Source organism: Syngnathus leptorhynchus, chromosome 4 (assembly GCF_054491065.1).
Source record: "Syngnathus leptorhynchus isolate UIUO chromosome 4, UIUO_Slep, whole genome shotgun sequence".
Lineage (NCBI taxonomy): Eukaryota > Metazoa > Chordata > Actinopteri > Syngnathiformes > Syngnathidae > Syngnathus > Syngnathus leptorhynchus.
In genome coordinates, this window is record NC_141198.1 from 17240756 (window position 1) to 17261472 (window position 20717).

The 20717-nt window shown below is 45.0% G+C and overlaps 5 protein-coding genes across 10 annotated transcripts in view; 3 read left to right on the top strand and 2 right to left on the bottom strand.

Moving 5' to 3' along the window:
- The window catches only part of rtkna (rhotekin a), a 33642-nt gene extending 28328 nt beyond the window's left edge, over window positions 1-5314 (top strand). For 3 of the 5 annotated variants that reach the window (XM_085910720.1, XM_085910722.1, XM_085910723.1), the window contains exons 4-11: window positions 140-257; window positions 326-550; window positions 802-896; window positions 1274-1380; window positions 1506-1640; window positions 2076-2241; window positions 2393-2497; window positions 3441-5314. In XM_085910720.1, coding sequence (XP_085766846.1) covers window positions 140-257; window positions 326-550; window positions 802-896; window positions 1274-1380; window positions 1506-1640; window positions 2076-2241; window positions 2393-2497; window positions 3441-4069 — 1580 coding nt within the window. In that variant the 3' untranslated portion in view covers window positions 4070-5314. The remainder of the gene's footprint in view (window positions 1-139; window positions 258-325; window positions 551-801; window positions 897-1273; window positions 1381-1505; window positions 1641-2075; window positions 2242-2392; window positions 2498-3440) is intronic. The other 2 variants (XM_085910721.1, XM_085910724.1) reach the window with 1 other exon arrangement.
- A 241-nt stretch (window positions 5315-5555) lies between these two features.
- On the bottom strand, window positions 5556-7620 carry mblac2 (metallo-beta-lactamase domain containing 2). The gene is made up of 3 exons (XM_085910348.1): window positions 7023-7620; window positions 6127-6341; window positions 5556-6063 (listed from the first exon to the last, which is right to left on the bottom strand). The coding sequence occupies exons 1-3, from the start codon at window positions 7462-7464 to the stop codon at window positions 5890-5892; spliced, it is 831 nt and encodes a 276-aa protein (XP_085766474.1). The 5' UTR covers window positions 7465-7620; the 3' UTR covers window positions 5556-5889.
- Window positions 7621-7709: 89 nt separating this feature from the next.
- On the top strand, window positions 7710-9603 carry polr3g (polymerase (RNA) III (DNA directed) polypeptide G). The gene is made up of 8 exons (XM_085910705.1): window positions 7710-7885; window positions 7956-8087; window positions 8244-8370; window positions 8484-8549; window positions 8627-8683; window positions 8776-8840; window positions 8927-9043; window positions 9122-9603. Exons 2-8 carry the CDS (start codon window positions 7977-7979, stop codon window positions 9209-9211), a joined length of 633 nt encoding a protein of 210 aa, XP_085766831.1. The 5' UTR covers window positions 7710-7885; window positions 7956-7976; the 3' UTR covers window positions 9212-9603.
- Window positions 9315-12338, bottom strand: lysmd3 (LysM, putative peptidoglycan-binding, domain containing 3). Of its 2 annotated transcripts, none has more exons than XM_085910702.1 (3): window positions 12248-12338; window positions 11309-11580; window positions 9315-10763 (listed from the first exon to the last, which is right to left on the bottom strand). In XM_085910702.1, the coding sequence occupies exons 1-3, from the start codon at window positions 12258-12260 to the stop codon at window positions 10089-10091; spliced, it is 960 nt and encodes a 319-aa protein (XP_085766828.1). In that variant the 5' UTR covers window positions 12261-12338; the 3' UTR covers window positions 9315-10088. The 2 variants fall into 2 exon arrangements, with proteins under 2 accessions (XP_085766828.1, XP_085766830.1); XM_085910704.1 differs by having other exon boundaries at window positions 12183-12318.
- Window positions 12339-13156: 818 nt separating this feature from the next.
- adgrv1 (adhesion G protein-coupled receptor V1) overlaps window positions 13157-20717 on the top strand; it is a 60639-nt gene continuing 53078 nt past the window's right edge. Inside the window, exon 1 of the mRNA XM_085908811.1 lies at window positions 13157-13354. Coding sequence (XP_085764937.1) covers window positions 13336-13354 — 19 coding nt within the window. The 5' untranslated portion in view covers window positions 13157-13335. The remainder of the gene's footprint in view (window positions 13355-20717) is intronic.

Sequence of the window (20717 nt, forward strand, 5' to 3'; positions counted from 1 at the left end):
CGTTGCGCAATGACCGCGCGATGACGCATGCACATTAAGGGGCCGTCGGGGTTTGTGCTATGGAAAGATGGCTTTCATATTTTCACAGAAAAACTGCTTCCATAACAGAAATGGTACTAACTGTGCTTCTCTTTTGCAGAGCTCCATCGCTGCGCAGTGTTTTGCCTGCTGCAGTTAGGAGGAGACATTTTCGACACGGACATGGTGATAGTGGACCGCACGCTCACCGACATTTGCTTCGACAACACCATCGTATTGTAAGTTTCCCTCAACCGGAGCCGGGAAGCCGACAAATCGTGCTCACCGACGGTCTTTTCTCTGGTAGCGGTGAAGCCGGCCCTGCTTTCGAGCTGCGCGTGGAGCTGTACAGCTGCTGCTCAGAAGACGACTTCTCCGCAGGGAGCACGCCTAGGAAGCTAGCCAGCAAGCTGAGCTCGTCCTTGGGTCGCTCGGCCGGCAAGAAACTGCGGGCGGCCATGGAGCCTGGGCCCTGCAGCCCAGTGAGCAATGGAGGGGCCTCGCCTCTTCTGCTGCCCGTTCCTTCCGTACCGTAAGTGTGACGGCAGACCTTGGCCTACTATAAAAAAAATGGCATTTCCATCACAAATTCTTAAATCTACCACCCGAGTATGTTATCAAATGGGTGGCGCAAGACAGAATGGTTCCATTGTTTAAGATGCTTAGGTGATCAATTTTAACAGTTGTATAAATGAAATTTAATTAATAAACAAACAAATACATCAATCAGAAATAAATAAGTCCAATTTAAGTTGAATAAATGTCAGAATCATCTCTCAACAGGGGGCCCAAGTACCACCTGCTGGCTCATACCACCCTGTCGCTGTCACACGCCCAGGACAATTTCCGAACGCACGACCTCACCATCTCGGGCAACGGTGAGCGTCCGCCTCCGTCGCTCTGACATTGTCTTTTTCCTCTCTGCCAAATTGTCCATGTCGTTTCTTGGTTTTGTCAAGCTTTTGTTTGGCTTCCCGGCTGCACTCTTCATCATTTTGCTGCATCACTCCCCCTGCCCTCCCCTCCCATACTCTCTGACAGACCGCCATCGTCAAGGTCGCAGCAATATAGGCTGTTGACTATAGTGTAAAGCTGAAGCGATAACAAGGCTGCCCGGGTGTTTTACTCTTCAGCTGTCTTGTAAAAATTTTCATTGGTGCCACACAGCCTGCAGCTGCCATTGTTTTGCACCTCGGCGACATTGTCGTGGGCTGACTTTGGCGTATTAACGCTGTCCATTTGCGCCCGTGTGTAGAAGAGTGCTCGTACTGGCTGCCTCTCTATGGAAGCGTGTGTTGCCGTCTGGCAGCCCAGCCTCAATGTATGACCCAGCAGATGATGAGCGGACCTTTAAAAGTGTCGGTAAGTTGAAAGCAAAATGTACTCCTTTGTGTCTGCTTTTCAATTTTCCCCGCTGTTCATTCCGAGCTTCACCCTCCCTCGTTGAGGTCAACGTGTTCACGCAAATCCTTTTTGTGTCATAAAAGCAGTTGGGTGGCGGCCCCCCCAGTTGGACCAAAGTATACGCCGTCTTGAAAGGAACCAGCCTCTCCTGCTACCAACGACAAGAAGACGTCCAGGACGGTGGCGTGGACCCGGCTTTCACCATCGCCATCAGCAAGGTCCGAAACTAAACATCACATTGTCTCTTATGTGCTTTACAATGCGTGACCTTTCCCCCCCCCCAAAAAAAATATGTTCATAATCTGGTGTCATTTCAACACTGTTGACAATCTTCATGACTCATACCGACCCTCTCATCATCAGTTCTTGTATTTGTGATAAATATAGTAATCATGTGTGACGTGGATGTCTGGGAGGCGGGGCATCTCAGTATTTCCATTGTGACTCACGCAGGCAGACGCTTCTTGTCTTTCAACACAGCTGAACCACAGCAAAGTTGATCTTTTGTCAGAAAGGGGGGAAAAAAAATTAACGGCGCAACACTGCCATCTAGTGGCTCTGTTAAATACATCTGGAAAGGATTCCACAAGGGCAATTGGATGAAAATTGAGTCATTTTGTGCATGTTTATTTTTTTTCTCTGAATGACTTCAGGAGACGAGGATACGCGTGTCTGAGAAGGACGCTCAGGGTAAAGCTCAAAATGTTTGCATCAGCAACCAGTACGGAGGCGAAGACGTCACACACGTTCTCACCACGGACAGTCGCGAGGAGACTCACAGGTGGATGGAGGCCTTCTGGCAGCACTTCTACGACATGAGTGAGAACTACCTCGGATTATTTCATCTTTAAACCCCGCCCCCAATCTTGACTGTGCCGTAACAATCACGGTGTCCTTCTCAAGGGCAAACTTGTGTCAACCCTTGTGGGGAGGAAAAAAAAAAAACCATGTCTCCATTTCCACCACACAGGTCAGTGGAAGCAGTGCTGTGATGACTTGATGAAAATTGAACAGCCGTCGCCACGGAAACCAACCCCCGTCACGCCGAAGCAGGGCTCCCTCTACCACGAAATGGGTACGACGTTTGCACGTAATGGCGCATGAAGTCGTGGCGTGTCCGATCTCTTCCGCGTAACAATCTGCTTTTCTGTTTCGCACTCAGACTTGACTCTGTGACTCACGCTGTCCTATTTTCTCTGCTCCTTTTGACCCCGTGTGCTCTTCACTCCCTTTGTGTCCTTGACCTTTTTCTTTTGACCCTCCAACATGTTTTCATTGGCCAAACTCCGCCCACTTCCCCATCCTTTTGTGTCTTTCCTCCCTCCTCGTCTCGCCCCCTCTTGGCTGTTCCTAAATACCGCCGGCAGCCCCCCTTGCCGCTCCCTCCTGTGAGGGTCTTCTGCTGCAAGACAATGCCGTGTCCGCCGAGATTCGTGCACTTCTCTCATCCTATTACAACGACAGGTGACGTAGCAGGAGTAGGAGGAGCCTATGTGATCATGTCCAATTTAGTTGCGTCATTTTACAAGGAATGGGAAAAAATAGGACATAAATGACCCACGTAAATGAAGGGGGGGAAAAAAAGGGACTCTTGACTACAAGCGATTTTTATTATTTTACAGTAACAAGCAGCAAGAATTTTTTTTTGGGTGTGTTCAATCAATTAAATGGATCCACCGACAAAAATAACAAGAAATAGTCACCACGGAATTAGCACAACATGCTAACTAACCAAAGCAGCAGTGTCTCATTCATTCATGAATTAATTCATTCATTCATGCAAGTAGTCCACTTCAAGTCAAGTCGAGTTTCATTATTTTGTCTTTTTTTTTGTTTTTTTTTTAGTGGCTTCCAACAATACACACAGTATTAAACAAACTAACACATATAGAATGACTCATGTCCAATCAAAATGTTCAGTAGAAAATAAGTGAAATGCAACTTTTTTTAGAGGGTGTTAAAAAAAAAAAAAAAAAAAAGAGTTCAGCGATGACGGCGTCCTCGCCTCTCTTCTCCAGTTATTGAGTCTTCGGACGAGTTCGGCAGCAACGTGTCGGACATGTTGGCCCGGAGGATGCAGGAGTTGGCACTGCGCAGCCAGCTGGGCACCTCACCCACCTGGATGTCCCTGTTTGAGGAGAACCACCCCAAAAGCGCCGGCCCCCCTCATCCTTGCAGCTCCCGCCTGGCGGGCCCCCTCGACCCCCAGCGCCTCACCCGGAGCCCCGCCGTCCCCCCGCGGGCTCCGCTGTCCTCCAACGCCAGCCTGACGTCAGACAGCGACAGCCACTACAGTACCAGCCCGTGCTCCCGCCACCACGGCTGGCCCGAGCCCTCGCCGGGCTTCTCCCTGTCGTCCCCGTCCCGCCACCGGCCGCGCACGCTCTCGCTGGATGCCAAGCTCAGCACGCTGCGGGGGAGGGGCTACGCAGGAGGGGGCCCCTTCCACTACACCTGCCGGCCTCCCCCTTCGCAGACGGCGCTGTCCGGCTCCACCTCCAGCAGCAGCTCCAGCAACAGCGAGGGCGGACACAGCCCAGAGACGTCCGAGTGCGCCGCCTTCTCGCGGCCTTCGCCGGCCAGACGCAGCCTCAGGAACCTCAGGGCCAGACTGGATCCCCGCAACTGGCTCCAAAGTCAGGTGTGACCTCGAGCCGAGGAAGCGAGACTAGTGACAATCAATGGGAGCTACTTTGAGACATTTGGGCTCACGCTGCTTGGGAGCACCCGTCCACCTTTCCCCGTTTCAAACTGGAAGCTACTTTTGACTCACGTCTCCTCTGTTCATTGACTGGCAGTTTTGTCGGGACGAAATGAATTTTTTTTTTCTAACACATACAAGTGTATGTCTGCTTTCATTGCAAGTGAGCATGTGGTGGAAGACTTTTAAAGCTAAGGTGTCCAAACTACGGTCTGGGGGGGGGGGCATTTTCGGCCCACGTCATACGATATACTAAAGCTAACGTTTGCCTCGGGAAGGGCACCACTGCACTTTTTTTTTCCCAAACTTGGTGGCAGAGCGGAAGAAGAAGTTGATTCATCTCTCATTCCTTTTTTTCCCGCCAATCACATGTCTGCTAAATGTGTATTTATAACACTACAAGGACTAAATTAATTAAGGTACAGCAGCTAATCCACTTTCTGCCCGGTGTCAAAGGTCATTTTAGCACAGACTTCTCGTGTAATTCAAATGTGTATACAATACAGTAATATATAAAGGCAAATTAGAATTGCTTGATCGTGTTCACCGACACGGTTGGATTGGTTTTAGCATGTTTGAATTTTTAAGCATGCGGCCCTTGGAAGAAAAAGTCTGGACACCCTTTCAAATACTGTGATATGTCGTTATTTAAGAATATTCACAAACAAGTATGATCTGCTGTCACTCCACCGGGTTATATTGTTGCTATTTTTATCCTTTATTCATGATTTGGCAATTATATGTCAACGATTTAAGATGATTCAATTATCATAAGCCGTTCAATTGAATTGAATTCAACTGCACTGGTCATTACTGTGATTGCTTCAAACGAGAAAATCTGTTTATTTGATGAAGGGGGATTAGAGCCACATTCTAAATTTCTTATTGTTATTGAAGCATTCTTTATCAGTTCAGTTCAGACATCCATTTTGCCCCTTTTTACTGAAAATCTAATTATCAAATGCTTGTAAGTGGCATTTGTTACTGTACTTAAATTTCACCAATAAGCTCGATCTTTGTGTTCCATCATTGTGGATGATTTGCAGCTAGACTGACAATTATCTGTCACCATCACAGATTGAATTGACTTGTATCGGCAGCCTTTGTGTTTCTGCATGTACGCCATCAAAGGAGACATGAGAAATGTGTGAATAGAAAATTAATAATAATAAAATGCTTTATCAATTTACATTCATTTTTTCTTGTTAGTATTGAATATTATCTAAGCAATGCTTTATCCCCCCCAAAAATGTATATCGTTTTCAATTTACATTTTCCTCAATTGGCTTTAATTCAACTCCAAATTTTAATTCACACACGCCTCTCAACTTCGTGTTTTTTCTTCATTAGACCTCGACAAACGAGTTAAATCGACAGCGACTGAAGATGAAAAGTATGTAAATCATGTGCCAAAAAGGAAGGTATTGGACAGAGGCTTTATTGTCAGCCGAGCCTTCAATAGTATAAAGCACTGTTACAAACATGGGAGGTAGCAGATGTGGGATTGGATGCATAGACAAGTACTACGGCCATCTTGACGTTGCTTCAATACCTCAGTGCTTGTGCTATTATAACTTCACAAGTGCAATACATTAGATTTAAAAAAAAAAAACAACAACAAGTTACTGTATACTAACCCCAGGCAAAACATATTCAAATCATCAGAGCATCACATTGATCAATACGCTTCATTTAAGTGATCCAATGGCAACATGTACGTTTGGCAACCATTATTGAAGAATTGTTCAGTGCACGTGTGCGTCCGATCAGCAGCTACGACGCGGGTGGGTCACCCCGAGCGCCACGGTGGACGCCGTCCTCCAGGCCCAAGTGTACAGCTTCCCGTTACACGTTCCCGCTCGACTGATGTACGAACTGGCGATGCGGTGGAGGCGTTTGGCACCGAAGGTGTTGTAGTGACCCGGCAGGACTTGATCCACCTTGTTGGGACATGGAATTTGAATGAGAAAGTGGAGTCGATTTGGAACGGTTGCGGTTGTTACCTGTTCGCTGTCCACCAGGCCCATGAGGCGCTCGCAGCTGCTGATGTAATCGCCGACCTGACTGTAGGGCAGCCAGTCGATCATGGAGCCGTCGTACACCACGTCGCCGCTAAACAGAAGCTTGTTGTCGCCGTCGTGGAGGCAGATGCTGCCTCGGGAGTGGCCTGGCATGTGAAGTACCGTCAGCTGCCTGTCGCCCAGGTTGATGACGTCACCTAGGCACCAGACCAAATTGATTGTTTCTCTGATTCTGCTACTAGGTGACATGTCCAACTCCCCCCCCTGGCACACACACACACATCAGGAAAGGGTCCAGCTGCACTGCAGTATTCTGACACAGCAGAACCTGCCTGTGTGTGTGTGTGTGGGGTCGAAATGACCCATCTTGGTTGTCCTCTTTGCACCTGTCCGCAAACCCTTCACGAGAATGAATGTTGATTATTTTCTGCCGGAGGAAGTGAAGACGCTCCTGTACTTTCGTAGTGCATCTATTAGATGCGTAATAGCATTTTCATCGACCGTAACGCTTTTAAAGAAAGGGTGGAAGCTTTTTTTTCCGATCAGAGTCCAGAGTTATTTTTTTATTTCTTCGCCCATGTTGTTATGTGGGAATCATAATAACGGCCCCATTGTCAGTGGATGTATTGTTGATATGAAAGAAAATTGTGGCAGGTTTTTTGTAGACCTTGATTTCCATAGGTGCTGGGGAAGGTAGAAGTGTCGATGTAAAAGTGAAAATATCCAGCTATGAAATTGGCTGCTGCGAATATACTGGCAACCAGTTCAGCGTGTTCCTCGACTCGCTCAAGATCAGATGGGAGAGGCTCCAGCTCAGTCGTGCCAAAAGGAAGAAGAAATAGCATCCCCAGCCCCCCCTGCTCGAGACCCACTCTTACCTTCTTGCAAGATGTGCGTGGGCTGCACGGCCTTGACTCTATATTGCCTGGCCCTCCAGCCAGGACTGGGAAGTTCGGTTATCTCATGGTCACGGAGCCAAGTGACCGTCTCGTAGTTGTCCCCGTTGACCAGAGCCTCCACCTCAGCGCTGTGGACGCCCACCTGTTGGAATTGATGCAGGCCGCCCGAATGGTCGAAGTGGGCGTGGGTGACGATGGCCAGCAGCGGGTTCTTCCGCTGAGGGTCCTTGCCCAGCAACCCCATGGTATCGATGTAATCCGGAAGGCTCCTCAACCCGAGTCCCGTATCGATCACCACGTCCTGATGGGAGCCTCGTAGCAGCCATATATTAGCCCGGTTCGGCGACTGGAAGAACCGTTCCTGGATCCAGTAGACACCGTCTCCGAGAGACTTGTGAGCGTACCAGTCGGTCGCGGACATCCCAATTCATGCACGTTCCACGCGTGGATGAGGCACCAATCGAGCTGTCACCTTAATTTTCGACTCGCTAGCTTCGGCGATTTGATGTTTTCATTGAGGTTAAAGCCGCGGCCAGACAGCTGACACACCCGTGAAGGAGGAGAGCGTTGTGATTGGACAAAGATGCGGAAGAGAAGAAGAATCACGCCGGCGCCTATTGGCTGAAAAAATAACGTATCTCTACGCAATGGGGAGGGGACTTTATAAAGCTTGTGGAGCACACGCGGACACCGGCTACTGTGTTAGCAAAGCTTACTGTTGTCAATGTAATGACTAAAAGTGTATAAGTACAAACGTAAAGCGGACGCGTATCACAAACTACATCTCCAAATTAAAGACTTTATACTTCTGGGCTATCCTGACAACACTTAACGCCTCTTTGGTAAGTATGTAACATGTTTTCTCTTGTTGCAAGTGCATGACTAAGATGACATCATACGTGTGAGGTGCAGGTGTAGAGGTGGTCTACAGCCATGGCGGGGAAGGGTCGTGGGGTGGCTGCGTTCACCTTCAACATTGACGCACTAGGCATTGGCAGGGGCAACATGCCAGAAGCCAGGGTGGGGCCCCATCCACTCTTTCCAGTAAGTCTTTACTACACGAGCACACACACACACTTTCAGCTTTTTGATTCTCATTCAAGTCTAATTAGGAATTTATCTGAGCAAAATCTGATTGTGGACTTCAACGTGATAATGGAAAGAATTGTATTGTAGTAATTGCATTTGGTTGATATCTAGCCCACAGACTTCAAGCCAGTCCCCCTGAAGGCTGGTGAGGATGAGGACTACATGCTGGCTCTCAAACAGGAGATGAGGGGAACCATGCAGCGGAAGCCTCACATCAAGTTTCATTCCAATAAGGCGGGTGAGTGCTTTTGAAACCTGATTTCAAAGAGCAATGATCCAACTTTGAAAAAATGCGCCTGCAGTCAAAAACAATGCGGCAAGAATTAAGACGATCTTGTTTCCTCCAAATAGATGTGGAAAAATACACTGAGAGGTACTCGAAGCAGAAACAGATAAATGACGACGAATGGACACCAGGTTTATTATTATTTTTTTAATATCCTATGGCAGGAGTAAGACAATATATGTTAATCATTTGTATGCTTCATGTTAAGATTGGAATGTCTTCCCAAAGGAATTGATGCCCCAGAAGAAAACCAGAGTGAAAGCAGGTCGTTTTTTTTAAGCTACAATATAAATGACTAGTTCAAATAAAATTTAGTCAGGATTTGAAAAATGATTTTTGCTTGGTTAAATTTAACAGTTGCTAAGAAGAAAAGCGTGAAGATATCCAGCAAAGATGCAGCACAAGTCTTGACCAAATTGGACGTGAGTAGGATTTCTCCTGTTTTTTTTTTGGGGGGGGGTTAAAATGACGAGTTGCTTGGTGTTAACTGTTCTTGTCACCACATCAGGAGCTGGAAAAGAAAGATGGCGATGACAAATCAGATGAGGAGAAACCAAAGGACAAAAAAAATGAAGACGGTGAGGAGGAAATTGAAGAAGAAGAATATGTAGAAGAAGAAGTTGAGGTAAGTTCTTTTGAAATGTTATGGCAAAGTTCCTTTTGGTCAGAAAACAAAAAATTAAGATTTTTTTTTCTTTTGAAGGACAACGACTACATCGAAAGCTATTTTGACAACGGTGAAGACTTTGGTGCAGGCAGTGATGACAATATGGATGGTGAAGCAACATATTGACTCTTACCTCAACTTGAATTTTTTTTTTTTTTTACAATCAAAGAAAGAAATATAATTTAAAGAGCTGTGTAAATAAGGAATGCCAAAGTGTATGTACACTGGCAATGTTTGAAAATATATTTATTTTATTCTCCAGCCTGTAAGCACATTTACACAGGTTGAAAGGCACATACTGTCAACAGAAAATGCTTTTCCATAATCTACACAAGTGAAGTAAAAGGACTTCAAACATGTCCTCAATGTGGGATTTTTGTCCAACTTGGAATTTCTTTTTTTTTTTTAAAGCAGTACTCTTTCAGGCCATCTAAAGGTGACGACATCTAGAAAGGTAATTCAAGATTTTTTAATACTATTAGTGTACAATTGGCTTAATAGTCCTAAATTTAAATTTTCCTCAATCATTTTTGCCAATTGATTTATTATGCGGCATTGAACAAACGTACAATTCATTGGAGCTGTTAATTCACAAAAACGGTGAAGCTCTGCATTTATGAATGAAAATACTTTCACGGTCTCTCCAAGCTGTCCTTTTTTTTTTTTTTTTTGCTACGCTCTGGGATCTGCTCCCACACATAAAAGCCAATGTTGTTGCAAGGCTCAGACTGACCCCCTGGTTGTCACGGAAACAAAAAGGAGGCTTGGCCATTGGCTAAGCTGTAGGCTTACAAAAACAGTTTGAAATTGGGTGCGGATGCTAAATTCAAACTTTCCCACACGTCGGTGTGGCGGAAATGTATCGTGGTTGTCGATACTTGAAAAGACGACAAAAGGCAGCAGCATGGAAACATTTAAATCCAGGTCAGTTAAATTAATAGAAAGGTATAAAAGTGACTTTCCCTCTCAAGATTGCACTGCGTCATAGTGAAAAGCACTTTGGTCATGTCTTTGCGCGCGGTGCGCTGTTTAATTTGAGTCCTTGCGGGGCTTGGTGAGGCACGTCTCCAGCATTTTGCGAGGCTCCGGCTACAGAGTGACTCCGATCTAGGTGAACGTGATCGTGGTCGTGCGCGTAAAGCGCGTGGCCGGGAACATCTGCGGCGGTCTCGTGGTGGCCCGCTTCAGCTTTCATTAGAACTTCGTAGTACAGTAGGTAGAAAACGGGCGTGATGATGCCAACCACCAGCATGATGACCACCGCCGTCCACCACCTCATGCCCCAGTCGGCTCCGTAATAAGGGTCCTTTTTCGCCGTCAGTTTGTACTCGGTTTTCCCCGGCTTCATCTGGAGCGTCAACGAGGACACGACCTCATTGAGGCCGCTCCTGGACGGCCCCGTGGATTTCACTAGTTGCTCGATGTCCTTGTCCTTCTCCATTAGAAAGCCTTCCACGCTATCCGTGGAGGAGGAGTCCGTAGAGGACTCGATATGGAGGGCGGCGCCGGGCGGGATCTGGGCCGGGCGTCGGGATTCGGCGGGAGAGGCGGGTTTGTGGGGTCCAGTGTTGTGAGTTTCCGTTAGCATGCTGAAGCGCTTGACGGGGATCTTCACGGATCGCAGGGCGAAAAAGTCCTGCTCGGTCAGGAGGTTGTTTGAGCGCTTTAAATCGGCCACCTAAAAGCAAGAAAAGAGCTCCAGTGAGGTCAATTTCGTTAAAGTCAAATAAAATAAGCTGACGGCTCCAAAAACGATGAGTAATAAACAGATCACTTGACAAACATCTGTGAGGAATGCGGTTATTCGGGAAGCACGTGGAGTTGAAACGCTCAAATGTGCTGAGACCTGATCATTTTGAGATGATGTCTTCTTTAAGTGTATAAGGCAGGTGGTATGTGGTTATGCGGGAAGCACATCCAGTTGCTACGCCCTAGATGCAATGATGTCATCTCAAAGTGCACTGTTTGGATTTTTTAAGTATTGCTCAGTTCAGATGAGAAGCCAGATCGATTTTGGCACAGGTGAGAAATTGTCACACCTCTTGTCAGCCAATTTATAACCACTTGCATGATAGCGCTTCAAGCGCGCACACACAAAACAATTGCGGTCTTATGCCCCATGACACCGAATGAACTTTAAGGATGTATTTATTTCAATGGAATCACAAATAACGATCTACGTGCAAATAAAGCACGTTTATTCAAGTGTAAGCGCGAACTTACTGAGCAATGATATTGCAAGGCGATGCTGTTCAGGGTGTCCCCCTCCTGGATGTCTCTTGTCAGGTAGACAATGTCATCCATCCTCTCCTTGGAGGTGCTCCTCCGATTCCTCTCCCTGCCGCGTGGCCGAAGCTCGTAGCTCTCTCCATCCTCTTCGGACTGTTCGTTCTCGGAACCGGTGGTCCCGAACAGGTAAGCGTGACCTCCGTTGGAGGGTTGAACCACGGTGGCCGACTGGAAGCCATAGTGCTGGCCTCGACTAGTCATTTTCACTGCAATGGGGAAAGGAAGCATAAATTGAGAGTCAGTCAATACTACTATGAAACATTTTCAACATGACATGAATGAAATTATATAATGTGCGTTTACAATGCTTTGATAACTAGTGCCACGTCAAAGAGAAAAGGCATTGAGGTAAGATCTCATGGGGCCTTTCTGCTTATGTAACACATCTAATTATCAGTGTCAGTGTCTAGGACGTGGAGGTTTTATGAGACTGAGTAACCTTCAGTTCGAACAAGGACATGTAACATGTTGTGTAACACAAACACGACAGATCGTAGCTTCAATTCACACAACAAGGTTGTGTACAATAAAAACAACATGCCCGATGCTAATCACTGTTTAACTTCAATATGCAGCGGTTGTATGAGATAACGTACACAGATTGTAATGTTAGTCCTACGATAAACTCGCAAACAGCTTTAAAATCAAATATGCAAAGAATTTCGGCAAACTAAAACACCATATTGAGATTTAGCTAATGCTAACAAGCGTCAGCTACCGTAACAAAGCTGCGAGGTTACCACAATTTAATCGATCGGCAATCGAGTTTAGAGTGGCGCATTTGAGGGATGTAAACAATTACTTTAACCTGAATACGTGAACACCGATCAGTCGGTTAAATCCATGATTCCGAGTGGTAATCCTTAGTCTCACCTTTCCCTTGCATACCTTCGACACATGCTAGCTACTGTTGCGCTGCTACCGCCGCTCACAGCCACGTCAACACAAACCATGACGTCATGACGTTCATCACGTCAGAGACGCAACTCAGGTTTTTTTTATTTGTTCTATATCTATATATTCAAAATTTACTTTGCAAACAATATGTTGGATGTGTACCCTCACTATAGTCTAAACCCGGCTGTGATTAATTTTGCATTTGTGGAATATGAATTAAGCAGAAAAGTCTGTTTGCCCTATACTGCCACCAACTTGTCGACGGAAAAATGCTCCGACTCCTACATTTAATAATAATAATAATAATAATAATAATAATAGGTTTAACTATTTTCTTTACAAGCCCACTCTTTCATGACAAAATATCAATTGACAAAAAACTGTCAATCATTGAAAATATGTTCGGTTTCCCAATGTTTCTAAATAAATGTCCACTATTTGGACGTCGAATGCAAATTACGCCAACATCTTTGTACCGCCTGTTGCTGTGAACACCCCCTTACTACAAAGAATATCAAATTCAATTAAAAAAATCTCTGTTTTGTGGGGTGAAATGCGCCAGTGTCAAAGGCATCCTTTCCCTCTATTTCCAAGTTTAATCGCAACAACTACAGTGACACGTGCGCGTTCGCTTCGCACGGTGGCGCTGTTGGCCTCCAAAAAAAACCCCAAACACATTTGAACAGACGAACCCGTGGGGGGGGATTAAATTTAACATCGCGTCTCATTAGCTTCAGCCACTTCGAGACGATCTGGACGTGCACGCGCAACAGCTCGCTAATCTTTTGGACCGGGTCAGCGTGCGCGCTCCCGTGTGCGTATTTGGTGCTCTTCACTCACATGTGCGCAGCACACCGGTGGAGCAAGCGAGAGGAGAACCGTTACTTTGACTTGCCACAGTCCCCCCGTTATTTAGATGGAGTACCCGCTCCATCTCACGTTACTACCTTGGATCCCACCACCGCCGAATCGGAAGGGATAACGGACTTTTATACACCATTAGAGGAAAGGAGGAGTATTGATCCATGTTTTCCTCAGCCGTCAGAACGTCTCGTTAATTAATCATGGACTTGGAGTGGTCAGGTAAGTTGCTTTTATTTCCTCCTAATAGAAAAAGTTATCTCTTCATCTCGCCTGGGTTCAATATGTCTAAATCTATATCAAGTTTGCATTTCTTATAGATTGGTATTGTGGTTAATAATGAATAAAGCAGAAAACATAGAGTCGTCACTCCCCACCTCAATCAAGCCAGACAGATCGAGCAGACACATTATAGGACAACGACACTATAGGAACACAATTAAAAGTGACGCGGTGCTAATTTTCTTTCGCAGCGTGCCAAACCGCCCCCCCCCCCCCCCCCCGCGCGCCCCCCTTGGTCATCGCCCCTCCTCCCAGCTAATAACACTGAAAAGCCTAAATATTGATTCAACGCGATCAGTAAATGAATGGCCGGCGAGCCCATTGACGACAGAGACAAAACGCTTCCATGGTTACATGCAGGATCTCCAGTGTGATTGCTACTCTTTGTGTGGGCTCCCCCCCCCCCGCCCTCCCTCCTCGCCCACGAAATCAAACAGGGATCCCCACACACATAGTACTGGTGGGGCTCTTTCATTAAAAAAAAAAAAAGTCCTCCCAACTTAAAGGGCTCTGAGTAATCTTGGCCCATATGTGAATGCATTGTGGTGGATTTTCTACCAATACCAAAAGTCCAGCTCACTTCTAATTACTACGATATGATGTCATCTTCTGCCGCCAATCTCTTTTGTTACTTCAGCATGCTTAATCCCGTCTCGCACTAGCAGGAAGGGGCGGGAGCTTCATTCAGCTCTTACACCTGTTCCACGCCAACCGTCCTAGAATAGCAATTGTTTTATCTCAAAGCATCTCGGGCCTTTGTTTGGTGGAATCTGCACACTTTCCAACCCCTGAGATCCTCTCTTGCCGTGGGCCCTTTGTCTCTTAGTGTTTATGTCATTGCCTGGAAGGGGTCACCCCCCCACCCCCCCACCCCGTCCCTCAGTGGCCCGTGTGAGGGCCCGAATGTGATTCACGGGGAGGAAACTGTTTTACTGCCTGCTTCGCCCTCCTTCTGTCTCGGCCTCCTAATGGCCGAGCGGCACAAAAGGGGGTCGGCGCTGTTAGTGGGGGCTGCTCATTGATGAGAAGGCCTCAAGTGTTGCACAGAGGAGACAGGCTGAGATGGATGATTGCAGGCTACGAGAGAGGGATGGCGTTCCCAGCGTGTGGCCAAAATGAACACGGCAGGGCCATACTTTATGACACCTCCAGTGAGAATTTGGTTTATAAACTTTTGAGAAGAACATTTACTTTGGTTCTCAGGCTATTTGCAGTTCACCAAAAAAAATCTTGGCGTGGCTGCGGAAGTTCAACATTGAGTAATGAGCGTCACTCTGACAGCACCCAAAATGTTTCTTTGGTGTTTCTGATTGAATGTGAACGGGACCGCCCTGTAAAAGTTTATTTCAGATTGACTCAACAGACACATTATAAATCAAGATCAGAGTTAAGTCCGCGTATAATGGCAACGTTGTATGCCATGTTTCCGTAAATGCTTAAATGGTTTTTTAGGCTTCCTGATGGGAGACATGTTTCGGCGGTTGCTGACCTTGGAGCAGAGGGACGGGGAAGTGGTGGAGCAAAAGTGATGGCCAACAATCCTGAGGTCTCTTTGGTGGTCCCGACCGAACCCGTTTAGTTCGGTTACTGCAGCAAACTTTTGCATATGACCTCTTGTATTTATTTATTTATTTATTTCATTTATTTACTTGAACACATTTATTTTTCAGCTCTTGTGTCACATTTGTGGACCACACTTCCAGAGAAACCACCCATATCGGTTTTATAATTTTGTCATTGATGTCAAAGCCTCAAAGACGTTCGATAAGCGCCCGACACGAGTTTCCTTGGTGACTTCCAGCTTTTTACTCATGAACCTGTTTCCACAATAATTCAATACTAGAAAAGTGTGTCAAATGATTGGTTGTAAAATAATTGATTTTTTTGGGGGGGGGTTTGCTTGCAGTTTGTTTTTGTTGCAACTTAGAAAATGGAGTCTTTTCAGCGTGTCGCTGCAGTGGGGGTTGCACATGTAGCAGCTCCTTTCTCATTCTTTGATGTCCCTCCCTGTTGTATATTTAGTCTTGGCAGAGGAATTTGAAAAGTTGGCGGGGGCGTTTGAACACTGAGTGGTTGTATTTGTTTCAAACATGCATTCATCTGCGATTTTTTTTTCCCTTAATGCCTGCCATTGCAGATTCTAGCTTTGTGAGAGAAACATCTCAAGATAATAAACATTGAGGTCATTTATCTATGCAAAACACTGCAGGGGTGCTGGATGAGAACGGGGTGCTTTGAATGAATGCATTTTTGGAATCCTTAAAGATCTCTTTATGAATGTTCTGAACTCCTGTTTTGATGCCAGTGATTTATTATCGCGGGTGCCTTGTGATTCTTTATTCTCATGATTTTGTGATTGATTGGACAAGAATCCACAAGGCAGATTGGTCTGAGTAGATAATATGGCGAGAGAATGACCAGCCTCTGTGCTGCCATCTGGCACTTTGGCGTTTTTGGAAAAAAAAAAAAAAAGCGCTTCGACACCTACTGTACTATGAATGCGTGTGCAGCCGTGTCCTTGTTTACAACAACAAAAAGGGGGGAAAATAAAGAAAAGGAGCTTTTTCTCCAGTGGAAGTCTGCTTGCCAAAAAGTTGTAAAAACAAAATGAAATAGAACTGTGCTCATGTCAATAATACCCAGCCGGCAAAACCTCCGAAGTAGCATGCGAGAACAAAAGTGCGCTCCTTCAAACTGCGCGCTGCTCAGTGAAACATGAAGTCGGGCTCGCTCGCCCTGAATGAAAAAAAAAAAAAAAAAAAATGCAGTCTCTGTTCCGAGTCCGTCCCCTCTCTTTGAGAGGCACTTTTGAAACGCAATTAGCATTTCATCCGGACCCAATGTGCAACAAAGTAATAGCCGTCCCAAATTGGCCCTTTGGTCTGTGCAACCTTGTTTAATCCCGCTCAAAGTGTCTTTCTGTCCGCTTCCATCACTGTGAGTCATACAAGCTAATCAGTCAGCCAAAATACTAGAAACTGCTTCCTGGAGTGGAAAACATTCTTGCTTTTATTTCCAGCTATGTGACAGATGCACTTGGTGGAACTTTGGAGCATGCGAACAGCTGCATGGACAATTGAAAAGTCGCCCCTCTCGCTCTCTGTTTTCTTTTTCACAGTAAAATGCACATTTGATTGACAGGCTTTTGCACTCCTGAAAGAGAGAAAGGCCAGTGTGAAGTGTCTTCCGACAATAGCCCGAGGGTTGACCTCATGCTTTTTTGTTCTTTTAGATTCCATCAAGAAGTGGACCAGCATCATTTGAGTGATATTCACCACCTTGCCATTTTTATTTCCTCAAATGCCCTCCCGCTTTTTTGGATGGATTAATAGCAGGCTTTCAGTTTATGCCACTAAAAATAAAAGCAAATCTGTTTTGGGGTAGAGTAGTCAAAGTTAAGGCCCTGGGGCCAGATACGGCCCGTCACATCATTTTAGGTGGCCCGTGAAGACAAATTGTCGAACTTATATATGATTTTTCCAAAATTTCAAATTGTTTTCACTTTTGAAAAATATAGCTATTGTTAGCATTTTTTTATTACCAATCATTTTTTTTAAATGTTTTTTTTTTTTTGGTCAATTTATTTGGGTTGACAATTTTGCTTTGAGGCAAACTATGACTATGATGCGGCCCGCGACAAAAATAAGTTTGACACCCCTGCTCTAAAATAAGTGTGGCGTGTAACGCAAACGGATTTGACAATGTATGTTCTAGCTCTACTCATTTATTACATCTCTTAATTTCTTCCCTGAATGGCGAAAACATTGACTGATCTAAAAATACCAGAAGGAAAACACAACATGTAAAGTGCAATTATGGGCTTGTGAATATGCTGGTCGTGGCCTGTGGGCGGTTTCTGAGGTCGGGCCCGACACACACCGGGCCGGTGGCATCGCTAACGCAAACCGATGAACAAAGGAGAAAAGGCGTGATGGTGTTTTTCAGCCACGAATGGAGTCGAGCGACATAAATACACGCTGCACTCTAATAATACACGGCATTAACATTTTTTTGGTTTGTTATTTAAAGATAGACTTTTGGCAAGGCATATTTGGCTACTGCCTTGTTTTGTTTCAACTCAAACTGCAGCAGTGTGACCTCAGGGAGCATCAGTTTTCCAATGTTTGCATGCCTTAATGTTTTGTGTCTCCTAGTCTCTAAAGTTAAATAAAAAAATGTCTGCAATTCTGGCGAAATATACTTGAAAGATATTTTATTACCGTCGCAATAAATGTAAACGGAATCATTTCGAGGCTCTGAGCATCCAACAGTTCCTGACCAAGAGTTCCTGACCTCCCCCGCTCACCCGACCTGGCTTCGTGTGATTTTTGTCCTCTTTCGCAAGCTCAAGGGGGTAATCAAGGGTACTGTTTTTGAAAATGTGGTCAACATCAAGCTAGCCATGATGCCAGAGCTGCAGTGGATTTGAAATATATCTTTGGTGACTCCAGTCCTGGAACTTTTCTTTCTTGACTTACTGATATGTGGCTCCATCTTTGTGTTGCTGTTTAGTGGTTCAGTGTAACCAGAAACGGTTCCGCAAGGGTGTCTCAGGACCAAGGCAATCTCATGGTATAGAAGCCACACGGGAAAGCCCTTGATTAAACTCTACTGACTGATGTCCAACACACCCTCTTCCAAAAGGGAAGTACAAGTATCGCTTTCCAACTTCTAAACCTTCAAATACTTGGAAGTCGTTGAAATAATTATGGGAAAGGCAAAATCCGCAGTGTAATTACGGTCAAAACCGGTTTTTGCTGTCAATAAAAAATCAAAAGATTTTGAACGACGGGAGAAGCGAAGCCTCGCTGTTAGGCAAGTATGATGTCGAGAATACTGCGGTATGACACTTAACTAAAGTCATCCACAAAGTCTGCCGTTGAATAATTGATGTGAAAGATTACGATGTACTGGCGAAACCCAAGAGGCGTCATCGCAGTGTGTCCCAGAGCTGCCCGGCAACCGGACACCTCCTCAGCATGCCTGATATCTAGTAGATCAGTGAACGGGGCTCAGAACAGTGCCGGGCTGGTAGGTTACAGGGTCAAGTCACCACAGGTTTTTTTTTTTATCAGCATGTTCGCTTATCAGCGAGCCTGTTGGAAAAGACTTTCTAGAAAAGACTAATCCATCACTTCCATCCATTTTGTATACCGCTGGAGCCAAACTCAGCAAGCTGACGAGGGTACTCAGATTCGTCCGAGTCTTCAGTTGTCTGAATGCCCGTCAACATTTCGGGAAAAAAGTTCTGAAAATGGATCAAAAGCCGTGTGGTTCTTGGTGTTTGTTTTACATGACAACAGTGTTTTGTTGTCTGCCTTTTAACCACGGTCAAAGGAGATACATTCCAGTTCATTGTTACCCTGAAGTGAATAAATGGGATGTAAATAATGGATCTATTAGTTATGAGGTTGCTACAGTATATCCCTCCTTGACAAACAGACCAATGTTTCTCAACGACGTCTTGAATTGAAAGATGTAGGTGGTCCGTATCTGGTTCTTCTTGTATGTGAGAAATGACATGCTAGCAAGCTAGCTTCAGTTGAAATAAAAAGGCAATTAGACACCATTAATGTGTATTTCCGGAAGTAATGTTTGACAAGATCAAAGATAAGAGGAAGATGAGTGAGGTCACAATCTCAGTCAATTTTAAAGTTTCACTGTGGAAACTCGCTTTAGCTAGGCTGTTATCTTCGGCTAGCTTAGGTCCCACAATCCATTTCGTTGGCTTTAGTGGTGGCAATTCAAAGCTCTCGAGTGCCCCGGCCAATCGCCCTCTGAGCGTCTCCACTTAAACCTTGAACTTTTTTTGGATGCATGTTCTGTCTGTGGCATTGAGGTCTGCTAAACGCGGAGCTTCTTACGCATGTGTGAGCTTAGATATCACAACAGAAGCTAGTAGATCAGTGTCAGAGGTCTGCGCCAAACACGCCACGCTGCCGTCTTCTTGATAGACACATCCGTGGTCAGTCCGGAACCCCTGGGCTCAAGCTTGGCACATCACAAAACACCCGAAACAAAAATACCCCGCTAATTGTAAAACGGACTTGTGCCATTCAGCCAGCATCTGCTCTCCATTAGGCACCTTGAAGGGGAATGCGGTATTCTTGGTCAGTGGACCACTCTTCTTTTTGTGGCTCGGGTTCCAGGAGTTCATGGCAACCATTGCGGTGTGATCGGAGATGATCTATGATATTTTTCTTGATTTTGCAGTGGTGGCTTTTAGGAAGAGCAAACTGTGGTTGTTATGATGAAGATCATGAAGCTAAGGAGTTTGATTTGACTACATTTCCATGATGAACTATGACTAAGCCATCAACAATCGATATTTATTTATCAGAAATCTAAACAATCAATTCATATAAGGAACATTTGTCTCCTTCACAACTGTGCACTTTCACATTGATCTTTATCAATTGGAATCAAAATGGACTAAATAATGATATCCAAGGAATCTGTGAGGAATATTGTGCCAAATCAGTGTTAAAAGTGCAATCACAGGAATTTAATTAAATCTTCGGGTTTTACGAGATCCAGGCTTTCTTTGTATGGTAAGGCTCGCCTCTCTCCTCTTGAGCTCAAAGCCTCGCCACCCACCAGCTTTAAATCCTTTTTTGATGGGTTCCCCACTTATCTTTGCGTTGCTGGCATTTTTTTGTGCATTAACCTCATGCTATCACAAACGTAAACATCCACACACACATATGGGGAAGCTAATCAAAGTTGTAAATGATCATTGTTTTTAGAGTGAAATATACACCGATGATATTTACTATTATTTATACCCTCATGAAAATAGTTCTGACTGATATGACAGTAATGGAACATTATAAAATAAAATTACTATTTTCAAAGTCCAACTTTCCGAAGGTTTTCTGCTTGTATAAAATGGAACGAACAGCATGACATCTGACATCTAACTGCCCTTTGCTTTTTTTTTTTTTTTCAATCTTTGAATTGACAAGCATTTGTTAAAAGGGAATGTTTACAGTATAATAACAACAACAACAATAATAATAATAATGTAGCAATAATAATAAGTAATAATAATTAAAAAATATATATATTTTACATACATTTACCGCACTTTACATTCCATAAATATAGAAATCTCAAAGTGCTACAGTATATCCTTGGCAAGGCGGCATTGCGCAGATTATGAATGAAACTGGTGGAAGGAGACTGGTGAGAAGGTTGAAGCCAGCGGCCACAGTACGCTGCTGGCTTCACCCCATTTGTCATGCTGGGTTGTTTTGTTGTGTTAACCATGACAACTGTCTCAGTAGCTCCATCCAGTTTCAGG

Excerpts from the sequence above, each read along its gene's own strand:
- mblac2 (XM_085910348.1), bottom strand. The coding sequence starts at position 7,464 with ATGTCCGCGACCGACTGGTACGCTCACAAGTCTCTCGGAGACGGTGTC. Across the intron at positions 6,342-7,022 it reads CACGCACATCTTGCAAGAAG|GTGACGTCATCAACCTGGGC; the intron begins GTAAGAGTGGGT and ends TCTGGTGCCTAG. Across the intron at positions 6,064-6,126 it reads GCCTGGTGGACAGCGAACAG|GTGGATCAAGTCCTGCCGGG; the intron begins GTAACAACCGCA and ends TGTCCCAACAAG.
- polr3g (XM_085910705.1), top strand. The coding sequence starts at position 7,977 with ATGGCGGGGAAGGGTCGTGGGGTGGCTGCGTTCACCTTCAACATTGAC. Across the intron at positions 8,684-8,775 it reads GAAAACCAGAGTGAAAGCAG|TTGCTAAGAAGAAAAGCGTG; the intron begins GTCGTTTTTTTT and ends TAAATTTAACAG. Across the intron at positions 9,044-9,121 it reads ATGTAGAAGAAGAAGTTGAG|GACAACGACTACATCGAAAG; the intron begins GTAAGTTCTTTT and ends TTTCTTTTGAAG.
- lysmd3 (XM_085910702.1), bottom strand. Across the intron at positions 10,764-11,308 it reads CCTTGCAATATCATTGCTCA|GTGGCCGATTTAAAGCGCTC; the intron begins GTAAGTTCGCGC and ends TCTTGCTTTTAG.